This window comes from Enhydra lutris, unplaced genomic scaffold (assembly GCF_002288905.1).
Source record: "Enhydra lutris kenyoni isolate GAN:26980312 unplaced genomic scaffold, ASM228890v2 scaffoldscaffold114, whole genome shotgun sequence".
Lineage (NCBI taxonomy): Eukaryota > Metazoa > Chordata > Mammalia > Carnivora > Mustelidae > Enhydra > Enhydra lutris.
Window position 1 is genome coordinate 341097 of NW_019154198.1, and position 22750 is coordinate 363846.

The 22750-nt window shown below is 48.1% G+C and overlaps 2 protein-coding genes and 1 pseudogene across 2 annotated transcripts in view; 2 read left to right on the forward strand and 1 right to left on the reverse strand.

Moving 5' to 3' along the window:
• LOC111139744 (zinc finger protein 543-like) overlaps nucleotides 1-22750 on the forward strand; it is a 352717-nt gene that overhangs the window by 280050 nt on the left and 49917 nt on the right. The window lies entirely within an intron of this gene.
• Nucleotides 15275-22095, reverse strand: LOC111139732 (double homeobox A). Its single transcript, XM_022492090.1, has 4 exons — nucleotides 21952-22095; nucleotides 21258-21366; nucleotides 20473-20618; nucleotides 15275-15343 (listed from the first exon to the last, which is right to left on the reverse strand). The coding sequence occupies exons 1-4, from the start codon at nucleotides 22093-22095 to the stop codon at nucleotides 15275-15277; spliced, it is 468 nt and encodes a 155-aa protein (XP_022347798.1).
• LOC111139739 lies at nucleotides 18123-18762 on the forward strand (annotated as a pseudogene).

Here is a 22750-nt window from a genome sequence, read left to right on the forward strand (position 1 = left end):
GCATACAGACTCTCTGTCCCCTGCAGACCCCAGACCAGTGTGGCTGGCAAAGGAAGGGCTGAGCCTGGACTTGAACCTCCCCTGGCCCCAAAAAGCCTATCAGGTATGTTCTGGCCCCAACTAAAACGGGAACTTAAGAGTCCTCACACCAGGACCAGAAAATGCGATGGCGTTGCGGTCTTCTGCAGACGCCTACAGAAATCCCACGTTCCAGTCAGCCCTGCTGAAAGTACCAGGGCCTTAAAATACCGCTTATATGACTGAAAATCAAGTATATGATGGGATATTACTCAGGCACCAGAAAGAAAGAAATCCTGCCACTGGCGGCACCTGGGGTGGACTTGAGGGCATCCTGCTGAGGTAAGTGGGACACAGAGACCAACCCAGCCTCATCTCGCTTACGTGGAACCTTAGAAAGAGACAAAGAAGGAGCGAGAGTCCGACTCACAGAAGCAGAGCCCAGGGGTGGCTAGCGGCCCCCGCAGCGGGGCCCGGGTTGCCGGTCCGGTCACGGGTCAGAGCCTCTGGTGAGGAGGCGGGGGAGTTCGGGGAGCTAATGCGCAGCGGTGACACCGGGCGGGAAAGCGGCTTCTGCCTTTCAGGCTGCTTCCAGCTGGTTCCAGGATCAAACTGACAGGAGCCAGATGGACAGGAGGGAAACGCCCGGCGTTTAGTCCGGTGCTGGCGCGGGAGGCCCACTCTCAAAACTGCCGTGCGAAGAGATGACCGCGGCGAGGCGTTTTTATGCTTTTTAGACAAAGTGACAGTAAACAAACGTGCGTCCGGAGCTTTGATTAGTGAAGAATTCGAAACAGAACTTGGGCCGGGGAGTCAGTTACTGACAAGTGGCGGCGGTTTCTGCGGGCTTCTGGCTCTGAAGCTTCTCACCCAGCCGATGAGAACGTCTCTCCGCCGCCGGTACCCGCAGGGCCCTTCTCGCCGGGCACTTAGTTCCTGCTTCTGGAGACGGGCTCAGAGGGTTTTAGGTTTCGTGCGGGGGTTTTGTTTGTTTCTGTGTTTTGCACTGGCTGTTTCTTAAGACACTTTTTTTTTTTTAAAGATTCTATTTATTTCACAGAAAGAGAGAGAACACAAGCAGGGGGAGCAGCAGGCAGAGGGAGAGGGAGAAGCAGGCTCCCCTCCGGGCAGGGAGCCTGATGCGGGACTCGATCCCAGGACCCCGGGACCATGACCTGAGCTAAAGGCAGCCGCTTAACTGACTGAGCCACCTGAGCGCCCCAAGAAACTTTAAATTTAAAATAATCAATATGCCGAAATGGCCCTTTCAGAGGCAGCCTGCCCTTGGCCCTGTAATTACTGTGGTTAACAACACTGTATTGTGTACTAGAAATCGCTGAGAGGAGGCATGACACACGGCACACACACACGCGCGCACACACAGACACACACACACAGTCATTCAAATAAAACCACCAGGTTTTTTTTTAAAGATTTTATTTATTTATTTATTTGACAGAGAGAGAGATCACAAGTAGGCAGAGAGGCAGCCAGAGAGAGAGGAGGAAGCAGGCTCCCCGCTGAGCAGAGACTGATGCGGGGCTCAATCCCAGGACCCTGAGATCATGACCTGAGCCAAAGGCAGAGGCTTAACGCACTGAGCCACCCAGGCACCCAAAACCACCAGTTTTAAAAACAAAATAAATATTCGTGAAGGAAATGGTAACTGTTATTCTGGGGTGATTCTCAGAAACAGTTCGCACAAACGTGACAGACTGTGATAGACACACTGGCGTTTCGCGGGCATGCACAGACGGGGGGTGAGTTGCCTCAGCGTCGTGGAGACAAGGTCGAATTGGCACCGGCCCTACCCTGCTCTTCTGTTTCTTTCTTCAAATTATTTTTCTTTTTCCGATTTTCTCTTTATTTTCCCTTATTTTCTCTTTCCCTTCCACCAGCGCTCCTCAGCCCAAGGGGGAAAGGACAAAACCCAGGAACCTTCTTCTGCTTCCTTCTCATATTCTCTGTCTCTCCGCTCCCCTCTCTCTCCGCAGCAGAAAGCTCCAGAAGGAGAGGAGTGCAGGGGGCTGAGGGGAATGTGAGGGCTTCGTGCTCTGGCGGGGAGCACAAGGCGGGCTCTGGGGTCTCCGGACCCCTCTCCAGCTGCAGAAACACCCGGAGCCTCAAGGGAAAACATTTCTAGCGTCACCATTTTAGGAGTGAAGGAAACTTTCTCCGAAGACCTCTCGGCGGACACCATCTCACGTCCCATCGCCCAGATCTGGGTCACCTAACCGACCCTAACGCAGTCACCAGCAAGGAGAACGGGACCTGCCTGAGTGAATCTGACCCACCGAGTTCACTCCTGTAGCTCGGAATGGGGTCACTCTTCCATGACTCAAGTGCTTGTCCCGGGTTTGCACACACCTCATTCCCTTTCATCACTCAGGCCTCCGCACAAATGCCACCTCCTCAGAGGAGCCTTCCAGGAATACCCCACATAGAGTGACCTCGCCCAGGCACCCCTCTCTTCTGTTCTCCCAGCATTTATCACGATCATAAATCATCCTGCTCATTGATGTTTTCCACCACGTAGACACCATCGTTCTTGGCATCTTATGGGCAAGGAAAGCAAAGGCATGTTCTTTGGTCCCTTTAAGGGTCAACACGGAGTCTGCATGGATGTGGGCATTACCACCTTGGCTCCTCCCATCACTTACCTGTGTTCCCCTAAATTGTGGATATGGGGTGCCCTTGATTTTTTTAAAATGATAAATCTGAAAAAAATTACTATAATTTGGGGCACCTGCTGGGCTCAGTCAGTGGAGCATGTGGCTTGATCTCGGGGCTCTAAGTTTGAGCCCCAGGTTGAGTGTAGAGATGAGTTAAAAAATAATAATAGTAGGAGCACCTGGGAGGCTCCGTCGGTGAAGCCTCTGCCTTCGGCTCAGGTCGTGATCTCAGGGTCCTGGGATCGAGCCCCACATCTGGCTCTCTGCTCAGTCGGAGCCTGCTTCTCCCTCTCCCACTGCTCTTCCCCCCACCTCGTGTTCTCTCTTGTTCGTTCACTCTCTCTCTCAAATAAATAAATTATCTTTTTAAAAAATAATAATAAACTTAAAAAATTACTCTAATGCCCCGAACGGGCTGGACAGCTGTGCCAAGTGCTCCCAGGTGGAGCCCATATCCTTGGACTTGGCCAGGACCGCTTTAGCACTGACTAGTGCCCTACCTGTGAAATACGGAGAATATCTTCCGTGCCTGTCCCAGTCGGGGGCAAGCACAGGTCGCACAGACAAGGAGCTGGCGGGGGCAGGGCAGGAGCGCGGGCGGTGGGGGAAATTCGGTACTGGTCTGTGGGGCTTCTCAACCTCTGCGCTACTGACAGGTGGAGCTTGATAATTCCTTGCTCTAGTAGGATGTTCTGTGTCCCAGCCTCTACCCACCTCCGTCCCCTTCCCCCAGGCCAGCTATGACAACCAAAATGTCTCCAGGCATCCCCAAGCGTCCACTGGGAGGCAGAATCACCTCTGATTGGGGCGCCTGGGTGGCTCAGTCGGTGAAGCCTCTGCCCTCAGCTCAGGTCATGATCCCGGGGTCTCAGGATCGAGTCCCACATCACGTTCCCTGCTCAGTGGGGAGCCTGCTTCTCCCTCTCCCCCTGTCTCTCTCCCGGTTTATGGTCTCTGTCTCTCACTTGCTAAAAAAAAATAAAAATCTTAAAAAAAGAACCACCTCTGCTTGAGAACCACTGCTCTGAATGGTTGAACCCAGACTTGAGCCTGCATCAGAACCCCATGAGGGTGGGAGGCAGGGACTGGGGGGGCTTGGGTAAACAGTGCTTGCCCCCACCCCCCCTCCAGAGTTTCTGGTCTGGGGGGTCTAGAAAACTTACCTGGAGAAGTCCCTGCTCTCAATAATCAAGATTTCTGTCTTTTGTTGCTGTTGTTTTTCTTCTTCCTCTTTTTTTAAATAAAGATTTATTTTCTGTTGCAGGGAGATGTGAAAGCCATCAACATACGGGGGTGAGCTAAGAGCCCACCGGGACGTGTGCATCATGCTAAGGTATGTGCAGCCCAAGAGGAAGCGATGATCTTGCGCTCCTGGGGACAAAGGCTCCCGTGTGCTTGGGGACAAAGGCTCCCGCGTGCTTGGGGACAAAGGCTCCCGCGTGCTTGGTGTCACCCTGCCTCGCACCTGTGAGCCTGAGCCTGCGGACTTCCGTGGCAGTTGCCATGTGCGACCACTAGATGGCGGCAGAGGCCGAGTCATTGAGTGGCCGGTCTCCCGCAGAAGCCCGGCGCGGGCAGGGGTGGCCTTTTGAAGGCTTTCTTCCCGGCTTAACACAGGAACCCCCACCCCTGAGACAATCCGGTGCTGCCGTTATGCAGTTTTCTAGATTATCCGACTCTGCCTAACAGTTTTCCATTAAATGGCTCGATTTACTTATTGATTTTTATTTTTTTAGAGACAGCGAGCAGGAACGCAGGGAAGTGGTGCGGGGGGGCGGATAGAGGGAGAGAGAGAATCTCAGGTAGAGGGTCCCTGCCCAGCGAGGACCCCAGCTGGGCTGCGTCTCACAACCCTAAGAACGTGATCTGAGCCGGAACCAAGAGTCCGAATTCGGCTTAACTGACTGCAGCGCCCCGGAACCCCCTACCCCCATGTACCTATTTTTAAATATTTTATTTATTTATTTATTTTAACATTGTATTTATTTATTTGACAGAGAGGCACAACGAGAGAGGAAACACAAGCAGGGGGAGTGAGAGAGGGAGAAGCAGGCTTCCCACCAAGCCTGGAGCCTGATGCGGGGCTCGATCCCAGAATCCTGGGATCATGACCTGAGCCGAAGGCAGACGCTTAACGACTGAGCCACCCAGGTGCCCCTTAAATATTTTATTTTTGAGTAATCTCTACACCCAAGGCCGTTTGCCCCACTGAGCGAGCCAGGCGCCCCTCTTTGGACAGCTTCGAATGCATTTGCAAACATAGGCCTTCGTTCAAAAGCAAGCAGCGCCGCGCTGGGTGGAGAACCGGCCACCGCTGTGAGAAGTACCTGTGAGAAGCCCGCGAGGTTCCCAGGAGGAGCCGTTTCCCTTCAGGCCTGTCCTTAAAAGGCAAGTGGGTAATTATTAGACATTTTAACAACGTATTGACACCAGCGGCGCTTTCTTTTTGAAGCACTTAGTGGGACTTAAGAGCACTCTGCAGCATGTCCGTATATATATGGCCTTAAAGTGACCGCTCAGGTTGGGAAAGTGAGCTCGGTCCTGCGCACGTGGGGCAGCGGGCGGCGCCGTCCTGGTCGCAGTGGTTCCCGCAACTGCTCCAGGCGGTCGATTTCAGAGCCCAGAGAGCTCAGAACGTGGACGATCGTAGTAGTGATAATCAACATCATCGTTACATCGTAAATATTTTTTAAAAACATTTACTCATTTGACAGACAAAGATCCCAAGTAGGTAGAGAGGCAGAAGGGGAGGGCGGGGTGGGGGGGGGCGGGGAGCAGGATTCCCGCTGAGCAGAGAGTCCATTGTGGGGCTCCATCCCAGAACCCTGGGACCGTGACCTGAGCTGAAGGCAGAGACCTTAACCCACTGAGCCACCCAGGTGCCCCTATAATCGTTAAATATTTATTCAGCGGCTCTGCTCTTAAAATATTTGAGAAACATATAGTTAATATGGCAGGTAATGAGGCATTATTCTGTGCCCCATGAGGTCATTCAGTGCATCTCCTTCAATCTCTAAACAAACGGAAAAACGGCATAGTATGACGGTCCCTAGTGGCTCGGGTACCTGCCGTCACACACCCAGCCCCAGCCCTTATTTCGTTTAAGAAATGGAAACCAGCTTCGTTCACGTGAGCTGATCCATGGTACGTCTGGAAGAAAACCTTGTGATTCTTTTATCTTGTGGCCTTATGTGCATGAGAATGTGTGTCTGTGCACGCGCACGTGTACGTGCACACACACACACACACAGGAGGTTGTGCTTCCTGGTGCCACCAGGGAGGGACAGAAACCACATGACAGCACGATGTCTAGAAACACCACTGGGCTCCCCGACAGTGTTAACGTGAGGTGTCCATTTGCTTCCATTCATTTGCACAAGTAACTACTGAGCGGCTGACATGCGCCCAGGACAGTTTTGTAGTCTCCGGATACAACCACGCATAAGACAAAGTCCCTTGGGCTTTGTTTGTTTTTAAGATTTTATTTATTTATTTGACGGAGAGAGCCAGAGAGCACAAGGGAGAGGAGGGAGGAATGGCAGAGGGAGAAGGAGAAGCAGGCTCCCCATTGAGCAGAGAACCGGACATGGGCCTCCATCCTGGGATCCAGACCTGAACGAAAGCAGATGCTTCACTGACTGGGCCCCCCAGGCGCCCGCCCATGGGCTTTACCCTGCTGGCTCCGAGGAAGGCAAGGATCTATTTTCTTTTCTTTTTTAAAGATTTTATTTATTTATTTATTTTGACAGAGAGAGATCACAAGCAGGCAGAGGCAGGCAGAGAGGAGGAAGCAGGCTCCCCACTGAGCAGAGAGCCCGATGTGGGGCTCAATCCCAGGACCCTGAGATCATGACCTGAGCAGAAGGCAGCAGCTTTAACCCACTGAGCCACCCAGGCGCCCCAGGGATCTATTTCTGAATGGGAGGGGAGTGAGGTGTGGCTAACCAGCCGCCCCTAGTGACCCAACAGAATCCACTTCAAAGGTCCATGCAAGAGATGACTGAAACTTGGCAATGGGAAGCCAGAGGAGGTGGTGGACGGGGTAGGTGCTTTGAGGGAGGAGAAACAGGACTTTCTGGCAGTCGGAAAGTAGGCAGTGTGGGAAAAGTCAAGGTTTAAGGCTGGACCACCATATCCCTGGCTTGGAGATGATGGAGGATATGGGACTCTGCGTGTTTTCTCCACACATAGAGTAGGCACCAGGAGTGTTATATGATATCAGAACTAATATTCTGCTCTTTTAATGCTCTGGAACGTCCCTATTAAATGTTTCTGAAATATTTTTAAAAATTTACCCAAGAACTCTGCTCAGCCTTTCCTAGAAAATCACTCATCTGAGATTTTCAAATGTATTACTAAAAATGAGCATCTACTATCTTTCTACCCTAGAAACCTGATCTGTGTATGTGTCTACTTCTAGGTCATTCAAGATTCTGATAACGTGTGCGTTCTGTCCTTTTTTTTCCCTGACTAGTCTGCCAACCATGGGACTATTTACAAACTTCAGGCTCTGATATTTGCATATCAATGCCTCTTCTTTTCTGGCTTCTGATTCCTTGATTACTGCTTTTGTCCTTACTGAGGTTGGTCTTATATCGGCTTCTTAGATTTTCTGATTTTTTTTTTCAATGTTACAAAGTTGTTGTATGTTACAAAGATACAAAGTTGACCTACAATAGACGGGAGGTACTTAAAATGAACAATTTGATGCTTTCTGATAAATGTATACCTTCAAAACCACCACCACAGTCAAGACAGGAAACCTATCCATCACCCCCAAAAGTTTTAGGCATGCACCTTTCTAATCCCCCCTCATGCCCTCCAGCAGCCCCCTCCCCAGAACACCACTGATCTGCTTTCGGTCGCTATAGATTCACTTGCATTTTCCAAACTATTATAGAAGTGCAGTTATATGATACACATTTTCGTGTCTGGCTGCTTTTTTGTATTGTAATGATTTTGAGGCTCATTCATGTTCCTGTGAGTAACAGTGGTTCATTCTTTTTTCCCCCACCAAGTAGTATTCATTGATGGCTATACCACAATTTATGTACTCATCCACCAGTTAATTGGCGTTGAGTTTGTTTCCAGTTTCTGACAATTGTCCTGTGTCTGGCGGCAGGGGGCAAATGTGGATGCAGTGACATTTCTGTAAGATCCAAGGGAGAGAAAATGGTAGTTCCGACCAGGATAACAGTGTTGAGAAGATTCTAGATATTTTGAAAATGGAGCCACTGGATTTCTGACCATTCAAAGAGAATAGGAGATTGCAAGAGATTTCCATTAGAAATCCGCCCCCCTCCATTTCAACCCATGTTGTCTGGGTAGAATTGACCCCACACTCAACTCTAAGAATGTTCCAGAGCCTAACTAGTCAGTGAACCCCACCTCCAACTCAACCACGCGAATGGTCCTGAGGTTGGTACATATCTCAGGCACAGCCAGTGAGCACACAGGAGGCATTTGCTAGGGTTTCTGGAAAAAAGATGATTGCTCTCTTGTCCCCGAAATGATCTGGTGTGGTATGGTGTGTTCCTGCCCAGAACACAGAGGCTGGGGCTACCGGGAGACCATGAGGTAGAAACTGAGGATCAAGTCAACACAGTGGAAGTAGCATGAATAGAGAAAGAGAAACTAGATTACTGTCAACATTGTTTAAGCTGCTGGATAGAGCCTCACCTGATTCCCACATATCCCTGTCATGTACATCCACGAATCCCGGTTATTTTTAAAGCCTGTCTGAGATCACTTTTGAGATAGTGAATGGAGGAGTTGGTGCTCTGGGTGAAACGTGCGTATAAGGTGATAGACCAGAGGGACAGGCAGTCCGTTGCTTATGGGAGATGAGAGAGAAGCAGGCATCAGTGACCATGCTCCCGGATACCTGGTTTCACAACCCACGGCAGGAACGAGTAAACAGGAGAGGCAGCTTCTGCAGAGGGATAGGGTAAATATTGGGGCGTTGAAATTGAGATGCTACTCAAATGTCCACGAGGCATGGCACTGGAACACGTGGAATGACGCACCACGCGTGTGATGTGCTCAGTGCCGCGTCCCCCTGGCTGTTGGGGGTTACTTCGGCTTCAGATCTCTCTCTTCATAGAGAGGATGGGGCAGAATAGTGCCAGAAGCACTTTTATGTATAATGACATTGGAAATATTTTATTAAGTGTGTGCAAATCTTGTCTTCCCCAAGGGCCGTGTCTATTCTTCTTTTGAGTCTCTCTGTGCCGAGCAGCGAGTGGGTGGCCCGATAGCGACAGGCATCGGAGGCCGGGCCACTGAAGGATGCCACATCTGGGCTACTAGGAAAATATTTAGGCCTAGGAATCTTGGAAGCTCCAAGATGAAAAGAAAAAAAAAATTGATCTGGGAGCCAAGGTGGGATTTGGGGGAAGATTAGGAAAAGCCCTACTTACAGGGAAACCAGTGTGCCCAGAGCCCCACAACCATGCGTCCAGAGCTGCTAGGGTTTGGAATGGACGGGTGCAAATTAGGGACCAGCACCCTCTGGTCAGACCGACCCCTGGATACATGGTTTGGCTGATGGGTGACACTTTTTTGGGAAGAAAAAGGCATCTGTTCCTCGAGGCAGGTGGAGCAGAGAGCAGGGACCGTGGCCTGGTGAGCAGACAGCAAGCTGCATTTCAGCTCCTACTTCCATCCTGGGTGGGAGTTTCCATGCAATGCACAAACTGCACAGTTGTACGCAGTGGCCCGCCGGTGAGCATGTTTCTTTATGGGTAAGAGCATGGGCTTGGGAGTCCTGTTGCCTGGGTTCGAAGCCAAGCTTTGCAGTTTGCTCTGTCCTCAGGCAAGTTTACAACGTCCTCGTGCCTCCGTTTTTTTTCTTATCTCTGATATGGGGAGGATACCATGAGGATTCAGTGACCTAACACATGTGAAGTGTTAGAACAGGGCCTGGGCTGCCAGGGGTGCCTGGGTGGCTCAGTGGGTTAAGCCTCTGCCTTCGGCTCAGGTCATGATCTCAGGGTCCTGGGATCGAGCCCCGAATTGGGCTCTCTGCTCAGCAGGGAGCCTGCTTCCCCCTCTCCCTCTGCCTGCCTCTCTGCCTACTTGTGATCTCTCTGTCAAATAAATAAAATCTTTAAAAAAAAAAAAAGAAAAGAAAATATCTCTGCTAACTCCAATCTACTCCCGAAAAGTAACCACAATGGCTCATCCTGTAGATACTGTTCTCAACCTGGACACCAGTGATAAAGCATTTTCCTTAGTGGAACCTGGGCTCAGTTGGTTAAGCATCCAACGCTTTTCCTTTGCATCTTTTTTTTTTTAAAGATTGAGCCATCCAGGCACCCTGACTCAGGGGTTTCATAGCAAAAGAGGTGGATGAGAAAATTCACATTCATCTTAACCCTGGAGTGTCCAGGACTGGTGGGATACCCGACACACAACCCACTTCTTTTTCATGAACCTCCCAACACTTATTGGCTCGGTTTGTTCTTCAGATCCACATCCTTCTATTTGTTTTTTTTAAGAGGGAGAACATGTGAGCAGGAACAGGGGGAGGGGCCAGAGGGAGACGCAGACTCCCCACTGAGCAGGGAGCCTGATGTGGGGCTTGATCCCAGGACTCGGGACCATGACCTGAGCTGAAAGCAGATGCTTAACCTTAACTGACTGAGCCACCCAGGGGGCCCCAGATCCATGCCCTTTTAAACCTAAGACCACCTGGAAACCTTTCAAAGGCTCCTGTGTTCTTCTAGAAAGCTTTCTTCTAGAAAGCTGCCCCCCCCCCCCCCCCGCACTTCCTTCCTCAATAGCATCCTTATCGGACAGTCCCTCCGACCCTTTCTTACCTGGAACTCTGTCTGAAATCTTTTCCTCTAGATCCTCGCGTAGTTCATGCGTTCTCCTACTGTCATTGTTGGCTCAAAACATCACCTCACCAGGCACGTTTTCTGACTCCATTATCTTGAGGAACCCTTGCCCCCAAACTACTCAGATTACTTTATCTTCATTTAGTATTTATGCTTTCGTTTCATTTAGTACTTTTTCCAACTTCTGGGTTCACTGCCCGCCTGCCATTACTAATATTCATGTCTTCTTTTCAGGTGCCTTAGTGCAATATTTTAGGTTTCTTCATTTGGGTTGTGTACATTCTCTTAAAATTTATCTATCCTTAGTTTGGGTTCTGTAACTGAGCCCAAGTCCCTCTGCCTGACAGGCAGCAGAGCCGTTCACTGGTTCGCAGCAAGAAAAGGGTTTATCTAAGAGGCAGCTAGATGAGGAGACAAGGAGGTGGGAGGTAGAGCTTCAAACCCACCTTCCGGAAGGGGGAGAGAACAAGTTTTTTATAATCACAGGAGTTGGGGCTACATGCATATTGCTGAAAAGGGTCGGGGAGCCTGACTTCTCATGAGTAAAGATGGAGCGTGCATAATGAGCAAACATATATGTAACATATATCCCCTGTTCATTTGGGGGTAAAGACATCACCAGAAGGAAGCAAAACCCAGCCCCTGATGTCGGGACAAAGGGAAACCACTTAGGGCATGTTCCAGGAGCTGGGATAAGCTGGGTGGGGTCTGGGCTCATTTTCTTAAGAAATGCAGGGCCTTCCTTATTCACCGGCTGGGGCTGTATCACTTGACCTTGAGTTCCAGGCTTGTGCAGAGTCACTAGTGGGTTTGTTGGTGGGGTCTGAAAAGACAAAGTAACTTATTGGGGGAAACAGTTGTCTAAAAAACAAGATTAAAAATTTCTGCTACTTTTAACCTCATTAACCCTGGGGCACTGTTTCAGTTTTGCTGTGATTAAGATAGAGTTTTACATTATACTTTCTAACCTACTAATGCCATCAAATAAATAGGTACCAGTGTTTGAAGAGCACATTTATAAAATTGGAAAGATGCCGCCCATGTAATGTTGAATGAAACAGTTCACAAAATGCTTTCTAGATCTGCACCCTTCAATAGGGTAGGGTAAACACTAGCCACATGGACTATACATTTTTTTGCCTTTTTAAATTTTAAATTCAATTAACTTATAGTGTATTATTAGTTTTAGAGATCGAGTTTAGTGATTCACCAGTTGCATGAAACACCCAGTGCTCTTTCCATCAAATGCCCTCATTAATGCCCATCACCACGTTACCCCGTCCCCCCACCTCCCCTCCAGTAACCCTCAGTTTGTTTCCTAGAGTGACTATACACATTTAAATTAAAATAACTGGGCGCCTGGGTGGCTCAGTTGGTTAAGCGACTGCCTTCAGCTCAGGTCATGATCCTGGAGTCCCGGGATCGAGTCCCGCATCAGGCTCCCAGCTCCACGGGGAGTCTGCTTCTCTCTCTGACCTTCTCCTCGCTCATGCTCTCTCTCACTGTCTCTCTCTTCTCTCAAATAAATAAATAAAATGTTTAAAAAAAATAAATTAAAATAACTTACGGAGCACCTGGGTGGCTCAGTCAGTTAAGCGACCAACTCTTGGTTTCAGCTCAGGTCCTGATCTCAGCGTGGTGAGATCAAGCCCCACATCAGGGCCCCTCCCACTTGTGTTCCCTCTCTCTCAAATAAGTAATGCTTAAAAAAATTAAAATAAATTAAAAATGCAGTTCTTGTCACACTAGCCATATTCGTCCTACTCAGTAATCAGCTGTGGCTTGTGGCTATTAACAGCACTAAGAAAGACTGTTTGCAGCAACATAGAGATTTCTGTTGGATAGTATTGACTTAGAATATGAACTTAATTAAAAATAAAGTATATATGTCACAGATATCTTCGTGTGGGGGGGCACACATGAATTAAAGATTCTCCATCTATTACATAACAGATTTATTTAACTTTTAATTTTTAGAGAATGCAACTTTATTGACTGGGTATGAAATTTCAGAATATTTGAAATTATCACACTCCTTTTAGAAATCCCTATTTGACCAGATACTTTACTTTTTAAAATATCTGCTTTAGGGGCACTGGGCTAGCTCCGTCAGTAGAGATGTGACTCTTGATCTTGGAGTCATGAGTTCGAGGTCACATTGGGAGTAGAGCCTAGTTCAAAAAAATAAGGTATTTTAAAATTATTATTGAATATTATTATTAAATATTTTAAGATATCTGTTTACTTTAAAAATTCTTCATCATATGGTCCAACAATTCACTTCTGGGTGTATATCTAACCCAAAGAATTGAAAACAGAGATTGAAACAGATATTTGTACCCCCTGTGTTTATAGCATCATTATTCACAATAGCCCAAAGACGAAAGCGACCTACATGTCCATCCATGAATAAATGGATAATCCCAAAGTGGTGAATACACATGATGGAGTATCATTCAGCCTTAGAAAGGGAGGCAAATTTGACACACGCCATGAGACAGGTAAACCTTGAGGACATAATGCCATGTGAAAGTCAGACACAGGGGCAAGGAGGGCGCCTGGGTGGCTCAGTCGTTAAGCTACTGCTTTCAGCTCAGGTCGTGACCCCAGGGTCCTGGGATCGAGCCCCACATCAGGCTTCCCTGCTCTATGGGGAGCCTGCTTCTCCTTTTTCCTCTGCCTGCTGCTCCCCCTGCTTGTGCTCTCTCTCTGTCAAACAAATAAATAAAATCTTTTAAAAAATAAAATAAAACAGCCAAATTATGGAAGCATTCCAAGTGTCCATCCATAGATGAGTGGATAAATTACATATACATATATATGATGGAGTATTATATATATGGAATATATATAATGGAATATATATAATATAAATAAAAATAAAGACTATAAATATATATAATGGGATATTACTCAGCCATAAAAAAGAATGACATCTTGCCATTTGCAAGAACATGGATGGATGTAGAGACTAACACGCTAATGAAATTAATCAGAGGGTGCGCAGTGGCTCAGGCAGTGGACATACAACTCTTGATCTTGGGGTTGAGAGTTTGAGCCCCGCACTGGGGATAGAGATTACTAAAAAACAAAAATAAAAATAAATAAAGACTTTTTAAATAGATGGGACACCTGGATGGCTCAGTCAGTTACGCATCCAACTTGGTTTCAACTTAAGTCATGATCTCCTGGATGGTGGCACTGAGCCCTATGTCAGGCTCTGAGCTCAGCAGGGAGTCTGCTTGAAAGAGTCTCTTCCTCCGCCCCTCCCCCACTCAAGTGCCTGGGTGTGCGCTCTCTCTCCCTCTCAATAAATAAATCTTCTAAAAAAGTTTTTTAAAAAGACACATGTTAAAATATAGTATACTAGTCAGAGAAAGACAAACACTATATGATTTCGCTCATATGTGGAATTTAAAAAACAAAACAAATGAACAAAGGAAAAAGAGAAACAAAAAACCAGACTCAACTATAGAGAACAGACCTGCGGTTACCAGAGGGAAGCGGGGGGAGTGGGGAACACAGGTGAAGGGGCCTGTGAGTACACTTACCGTGATGAGCACTGAATAATGTAGAGAATCGTTGAATCCCTATACAGTACAGCTGACGCTAATATAACACCGTATGTTAACTATACTGGAATTAAGATTAAAAAATAATAAATCATTGGCCATTGACAAATGGTTCAACCTCCAGACCCTCTCCCTTTCCTGGAGGTCAGGGAAGAAGACCAGAAAGTGCCAATTCTCTGATTTTTCTCATCACTGGAAATTCCACAGATTTTAGAAACTGTGCTAGAAATGGGGATGAAGACCAATAAATGTTTCTTACTAAAAAGCACAATTACTGTGATGGCTGAAAAAGTGCTCTATGTGTATGTTTATTTTCATTGTTCTCCAGATCTGCTGGACTCTGGATCTACGATCAGATCAGTCAGTAGTTTGTGTGGTGCCTGTATCTGTCTCTGCTCCCTGAAGCTCTGTTTATCATCTCCAGCAGGCTCAACTTCTGGAAAAGTGGAAGGTATGCTTAGAAGAGAGATTTAGATCCCAGGCTGAAGACATAAAATATACTGAATGTCTCGCTTTGGAGAAATAAGACAGTTGAGACTGAGACTGGTGCCATTTTGTGTAGTCTCTATGCCCAAGGGGGAAAGATAAGAAAGAGAAATGGAAGAAGCAGTTTGTATATTCAAACGTGAAAGTAAACTCAGTCCCACCTTCCTAGCCCAATGTGGAACTTACTACCCCCTGGGAAAGCCACACACTAGGCGGCCCTTGGCAGAACACACCTAAGGACTGATTCTTCTATTAAGTCAACCATACCTTCCACAAAAGTTTACTGATTGTTTACTGTGTACCAGGCCCTGGGAAGAAAACAGTGAACAAAATTCCCATTCTCCTGGGGTTTCTGCATTCCGGCTGGGAAGGTGGCCAGTGGAATTCCCTGGGGGGAACCATAACTTGGGGAGAGCCTTCAGACACTATAACTAATCCCCTTACTGCATGGAACCTGATAAGGCATTTGAGTAGGTTTGTCTTCTAGCTTTATCCTTCTAACCGATCCTTCTTCCAGGTTTATCCTTCTTTTGAGTAGGAATATCTTCTAGTTCCCAAGAAATAGTTGGGGTTGACTCCACCATGTGGGAGGATGGACAGTCAGGAGGCTCGGCTTGTGAGCAACAGCGGGATTACCTTGAACCCTCTCATCCCAGAGATCCTGTTGCTGGTCTTGTCTCTGTTCTCAGTCTTGATCATGAGGTTCTCTTTTTCTCTGGACATGGAATCTGGATCTCCGATTTTGAAACCAAATCTAAGTGGGTAAAACACTGAGAATTAATTAAAGCAAGTGATGTCATGGGAGTTTCACCGTTGCTTTTGTCATAAGGCAGAAGGAAGAGTTGGATGGTTTGTTTTAGGCTTAATTTCAAAATCACTGTCATTCCATATGATATCTAGGAAAGTCTATTGGGTCTGGAGGTAAAGCCCAAAATTCTGAACCTCACACCTAGTACTTGCATGATGGGTTTTATACCCTCTTCCATGACCCAGGATATTTTCTTTTTTAAAAAGATTTTATTTATTTATTTGACAGAGAGAGATCACAAGTAGGCAGAGAGGCAGGCAGAGAGAGAGGGGGAAGCAGGCTCCCCGTTGAGCAGAGAGCCCGATGCGGGGCTCGATCCCAGGACCCTGAGACGATGACCTGAGCCGAAGGCAGAGGCTTAACCCACTGAGCCACCCAGGCGCCCCAGGAAAATATTTTCCATTCCACAATAATACATAATGGATTGCTACTCCTAGCCTCTGCCCATAAATTACACTACATGCACATTAGACACAGACGTTAAATATATGTATACATTTTATAATAACATAACTTTAGAAAAACACATGTTTTTATATATTACACACACACTCATGTCCCACAGCTGCTACTTTGGGTTTTCACAGAGGTTGCAAGCAGAATAAAGCGCAGGTCTGGAGTCCAAAAACCAGGCTTTGGAAAAGTCACATAATATCCTGGAAACTTTCACGTCCTTCCTGACGGTCGAGGCCACCCTGCAGATGAATGCTGGTCTCGGGAGCCCGCACATACATAGATAGCCCTGTACGTGGCGTCTACACCCAAATCTTAACCCCCTTTCTCCATCCGCCATGCTTGTGATGGCTACAAGAATTAGTCCCCTGTTGACGAAGCCGTTCAGATAGTTCTCATTTTTTCTGCACCCACCCACATCTTGATCTTAAGGAAAAATTATTCAGCTTTGAATTCTGAGGAGAAAACTAGCCCAAAGAATATTGGAATGACCTTATTAGGACATGATTCACTTCATCTTCTACCGCTGACTTCTGCTTTCTTCTCTCTCAGCTCATGCTCTTTCAGAATCCCGCAGGACCAATTACTCAAAAGTCAGCCTGCCGTTTCCATCCGGCTTCTCTGTAAAGTCTCCCGGCCTTCACTGGGGTGCATCCTCTCCTCGCCAGAGCTTGGGGGCCTTGTGGAAGCTGCCTCCTAACTATCCGTTCTGGGTATCCCAGGTGGACACCTCCCACCTTGTGGGACTCCTTATATTCTTCTAGAACCCCGTCCTGCTGGATAACACCCATATCAGCCACCCAAGCCAAACACGCCGTATCTTCCGGGTTGGTTCATCTCTTTCCCTCTCCGTGCCATCCCTGTCCCCCGCACCCCGTCCGTGCCCTGGGCTCTCAGTCTGTGTCCATGCCGTCCCTTAACCCCTTTCCATGCCTCAGCCTCCTTGACTTTTCCCTGATTGTCCCACCTATTTCTGGTCTCCGTAGCAGAGTCCGTTCTTCACTCTGGAGGAAGAGAAGCTATTTCAAGCTGTAACCGTAGCATGCTTTCTCCTCTGCCTTAATTCCTCAAGCACATCCCTCCCACCCAAAGGATGAAATATGAACCCTCCTAGCGAACACTTTCCAAGTGTGTAATCCACTTCAAGACCTCTGAGCATGCCTGAGCATACAGGGATTAATCAGAGATGGGCCCCATCTCCCAGCTCACAGGCTAACGAATGATGTCACATTCGGGTTTTGTGTCCACCGTCTTAACTGGCTACAAGCAGCTGGTCCACACTTGAAGCTCCCGCAAGTATCTGTGACACGCTAGTTCACCAGCCCATAGATCTGCGATTCTCTGGAAGCCTCAGGGCTGCCCTCAGGAATCTGGTCTGCCGCCAGTGCTGCCCTTCCTAACCCCCTCTATCCGGGTCTTCCCCTGGGGAGTTTCCCCTGATTGTCAAGCCTCAGATCAAGTTTTCCTCTGTGAAACCATCTCTGCCGGACGCATCTGCTTCCCTATTGGTACCAAACTCATTTGTTCACTCGTGTTTGTTTAGAAGGCAAATTTGCGTGACCTCATCGCACCATCGAAACTGCGGTTCATTTGCCCATCTCCCTTACTATTTTCCAAGCTTCTGTCTTCATGAATGCCAGGAGGTAGGCCCGCTCCTCGCACACCGCAGGCACTTGTACGAGTGCGACATGAAAGACACAGAAGGGGGGAGGAAGAGAGCAGAGAGGATGGCACGTCGGTCCCCCTCGTGTCACTCGGTTCCTGGTTACTGCAAGGAACACTGGTGTGGAAATAACACATAGTACACCACTCTGGCAGAATCACCCTCCAGCAGAACCCTGCATTGCTGGGACACTCAGGTAGCTCAGCTGGTAAAGCGTCTGCCTTCAGCTCAGGTCATGATCCCGCGGTCCTGGGATCGAGCCCCGCATCGGGCTCCTCAGTCAATGGGGATCCTACCTCTCCCTCTACCTGCTGCTGCCCTTGCTTATGCTCCTTCTCTCTGACAAATAAATAAAATCTTCTTTTTTAGTAAAAGGATCCTACATTTTTGAGCTAAATGTTAAATCTCTAAAGTAGACAAAATAATTCCAACCTCATGGGATAATTAGAAAGGTTGAGAAATATGGCAGATCTAAAGACTTTAGCCAAATGTCTGGCTTGAATTCAAGGTAAAGTAACATTCCTTCCTTCCTTCATTCATTCAGTGAATTCTTACCGTCATGTGCCAGGCGCTGTTCGGAAAACAAATAGGAAGGCATCCAACGTGCCCCTTCCTCACCACCCTCCAAATCCCCATGGCCAGTGCCGCAACCATGATGCTGAAGCCGAAGAAGCAGAATCAGCAGCAGCAGCAGCAGCAGCAGCAGCCCTCAACGCCAGAGCAGGCGGGAAGAGATTGGAGATGAGAAGGACAGGAGTCCCACTGGCCCATGTGACCTCCTGGCCAATGGAAAGCCTGATGGCCCCAAGACAGCTCTTCACAGAGGTCCTCCAGAATCAAGGTCTAATGATTCTACCACTGCTGAGTCCCCCACCTCCTCCATGGGCAAAGGCCCAATTCAGGGAGGCCAAGGCCCCTGGTGTGGTCCAAACGGTTGTGGTTGGTGGAGGGGAGACTGATGCTGAATCTCCTTTTCCCAAACAGGGTCACTGGGGTCCCTTCTGGGGAGGCTTTCACAAAGAGCAGAGAAACTCTCGAAGGTTCAAAAGCTGGTCTCTTATCAAGAAGATCTGCCAGCCCAAAGATGGACCCCAGGTCACGGAAGACAAATCCAACTTCCCTGTATTGCTGACACTTAGCCAAAAAGGGCCACTGTCGATAGGAGGACTCTGCCTTCTACCACTCAGGCATGGGCGGACCTCCTCTGGGAGACTGCCTTCCCATCCCGGCTGAGAAGAGCCCACGGTGACCTGAAGGCCATATATTTCCCTGTGCCCCTGGGATGGCTACTGTGAGGCTGTTCCCCCCCCAACCCTCAGTCAGGAACCCCCACCTGCATCTGCCACCTCCCCGATTTGGGGTCCAGAGCTGTCTCTACAGTGAGGGACTCTGGCTGCTTTTTTCCAGCCCAGCTAGTATCTTTATAATCATTGTTTTAAATTCCCATTCAGACATCTTACTTCTATCCATGCTGATTAAATCCCTGGCTGCGAGTACGACCTCCTCTTCTTTCTTATGGGATGAATTTCTCCTCATCACTGTGTCCAGAAAAGAAGAAACAGAAGAAGCAAAAACAACTCCTACCTTCCAAAAGGTGGTTGTTTTTCTACTTGTAGAATTGGAGTATCTGTTTCCTTAGACCTCTGACTGATTTCTCAGGTGCTGAGAATGATTTGGTAACTATCTAGTTGTATTTGAGTGGTGAGACAAACTTAGGGTCCCCCTACTCCTTCGTCATCTGGACTCCTCTCCTGGGCCCAGAGTGGCATCTTCGGTGGTGTGCAGTGTGCACTCCTTCTGACCAGCCTCCAGACTCCCTTTCAGGACCCCATCTTTGCTCCCTTCATCTGCCTCCTGGGTCCTCGTCCCCCTGTCCAACTGGCTGCTGAACAGGAAACCTCTTCAGTGCCGTTGCTTCTGCAGCTGTCCCCGGTACTGCCATCAATTCCTGAGGGCCCTGGAGCACTTTCCTGCCGTTCTCCTCCTCCAGCTACTTGTTTCAAGTCCTTTCTATGTGACATGCCAGCGTGGCCAGCTGCTCTGTGGTACCCACCAGGTCATTTGACCTGGACTCCAGTCTGCATGGATGCGGGAGTTTCCCCCTGAAAGGCCACTCTCCTTGCTTTTGCATCTCATAGTTTCCATGTCAGGAGTGTGATCCCCACCCCTCCAGTCTGTGATCCCGGTGCTGGTGAAATTGGGCATCGCTTTGTAGCCTTTTGCAATGTGGGCGGCATCTTTGTGACTTCCTCATGCTACAGTTAAGTTTTTCTGCCAAAACGAGTGAGGCTCTTTGGTGTCCTCTCGATTTTCCACACCTCTCAACATGGGAGAGTTATGGAAATTTCCAGAAGACTGCCTCCCTGGTCCTCCCCATTCTTCTACTAGAATCGTTTCTTCCAGGTTTGAGGCGTTCACTAAAGGCTCTGATGGACTACCCTATCTCCTCTCCAGCCCACTTTAGTTAGACTATGTCACTAAGAGGTCACTAGTCCTTTTGTCTGAATTCTGTGACTCTCCACCCAGCTGGCCTCCGGGTGGAACCTGGACAATACTGTTGCCTTCCTCCAACCTTCTGCCACATCCCTTGCACTGGTTGCTTCCTGTGAAAATGGCAGTGGACAGGCTCAGTTTTGAACTGGTCCTGAGGAAATGGGTCAGGTATGTGGGCAAGAGGGATGAGAGCCACTGGAGAACGGAGAATGAATTTTTTTTAATTTTTTAAGATTAGCAATAAATGCAGTGAAAAGATGAAAAAAAAGAACATCGATTACAACAAAAAACCAACTGAAGGGGGTGAGAGCTGGCTGTGAGTGATCCTGGCTAGAGCCTACCAGAGGGAGGGAGCAGCTTGTGGAAAGGCCCTGGAGAGGAAATGTGCCTGTCATGTCCACGTAGCTCCCTTTCCCATATGTCTCTGTCTCTAGGACGTGGACCAGTCGAATTCTTCATCACTTACCTGGACTCTTGACTCTGGAATGCCAATTTCTTTAGCAAGTTGCTCTCTGGTATCGATGCCAGGATAAGGGTTGTTCGTAAATGCCTGGATGAGGGTGTGTAGTTGTGAGGGAGTATAGCTGGAACGGCGCCGTCTGTCTTCTCTGCCTGGGACGAATGTGAGATCAGGGGTCAAAGAACATTTCAGAGGTCAGTTTACATATTCAGACAAGGAGCCCAAACATGCCCCACTCTGTCTCCCATCTAATTTGAAGCCTGTTGCTTCTCCTTAAGAGGGCTTTGCCCCAGCTTTTACAGGGAGAAAGTTCTAGAAGAGATGCAGCATACGGCCAGGTTGCTGGTTCTTTCCAGTGGAAAGAATGTAAACACAGGAGAGTCTCGGGTCCATGAACCAGGGCACCCGGATGGTTCAGTCAGTTTAAGTGTCGGACTTTGGCTCAGGTCATGATCCTGGAGTCCTGGGCTCGAGCCCCGTCATTGGGCTCCCTGCTCAGCAGGGAGTCTGCTCCCTCTGGGCCTCACCCCACTCTCATGCTCTCTCTCTTCCTCCCTCTCTCATATAAATAAATAAAGTGTGAAAGAAAAAAAAAGACGAAGGTTCGTGAACCGTGAAAGGAAGAATTTCCAGGGGCCATGTTGAACCCTGAACCAGAAGACCCAAGCAGGAAGGAGGTCCAGAGAGAGAACATTCTTTCCTGCTCAGAGCAGGAGTTAGCTCCAGCGTAGAGAGGCGCTTGGGCACCCAAGAGTCCCTGCCAGGGACCAGGACTGGCGCAGACTATTTACTCTGAATCTCCTCTTCAGCATGATCTTGGTCTTGGCTTGATTCTAAGTCCTCATCGGGTTCTGACTTTTTCTGGGACTGGTGCCTAGCTCTTCGATTCTGAAACCAAATCTTAAGTGAGGAAAACAAAACGAGAGAATTAAGTATGTTTATGTCATCTCAACCCCATCACTGCCTTTCTTCAAGGGCGTAAGTGTGATTCTTACTAGATCAAAGCTCGGGATTGTTACCGATACCTGTCACATCTGCCGAAGTCTTAGGTCAAGTCTTGGCATTTAGTGTCTCCACAGTCTGGTCCCAACAGGACGGTAATAATCTTTTAAGTTAATAAGTAGGTGCTGCAATTATGTATTTTACAGCTAGTCCAAGCATTTCCTCTTCCCTGAAGGAGTACCTGCCTGCCTCCTTCCCACTCCTGTAAGCTCTTTCGTCCTCAGTACCCACATTTGTGAAGTCAGACAAAGAGCAACATCCTTGTCAGTTCTGGGTGTCAGTCAGGACGCCTCAGGGCAACCCTCTTGGGTCCCCTCCCTCTTCAGCTCTGTACTATCACTCAATAAGCTTTGCTTTGTTGCCCCCCACAAAGATACTCCATACAAAGCCCTTTGCAGACTCGTATGTAGCTCTGCTCGATCAACAGATTCCTTCTCCTCCCTTTCCACTTTTAGTCTTGAAGATATAGAATTTGTGATTTACCTGGACTCTAGACTCATCAGTGTTGACTTCCAAAGCCAGTCTTTGTTTGGTAGCGTAACCTGGGTAAGGATTTTGGTCAAATGCCTTAATGAGGATTTTCAGTTGATCTTCTGTGAACCTAGTGCGGTTGCGTCTCTGATTCATTGCTACGGCCTCTGTGGAAAGGTCAGGAGAGAGGAAGCATTCCATAGGCTGGCTTATACATTTCAAACTTCAGGCTCTACCTAGACTCTGGTTTACCCTTTTCATTTGGAATCCACCAGAACCCAGTAGGAAAGAACTCTGCAACAACTATAAAGCCTTTAAACACACAAGGGTGATTCTTTTTTTTAAGATTTTATGTATTTATTTGAGAGAGAGAGAGAGAGAGCACACAAGCAGGGGAAGCAGCAGGCAGAGGGAGAAGCAGGCTCCCGACTGAGCAAGGAGCCTGATGCCGGACTCAATCCCACTACCCTGGGATCATGACCTGAGCTGAAGCCAGATGCTCAACCGACTGAGCCCCCCAGGTGCAATCACAAGGGTGATTTTGAGCTTTGCTAGTTGATCTGAATGCCATGACTGGGAAGTTAAAGTCTTCTGTTTTCAAAACCCATGGAAAATGGATGTGTTCTCTTCATATAAATTAAAAACAATGAGCCAAGAAGATCACAATTACATTACAATCATGAATACTTGAACCCATAGAAATGAAGAACAAATGAAGTATCATTAAGCCCCTCTCGGTTTTTCTGGTTAAAAGTCTGATACTTAGGGACGCCTGCGTGGCTCAGTTGGTTAAGTGTCTGCCTTCGGCTCA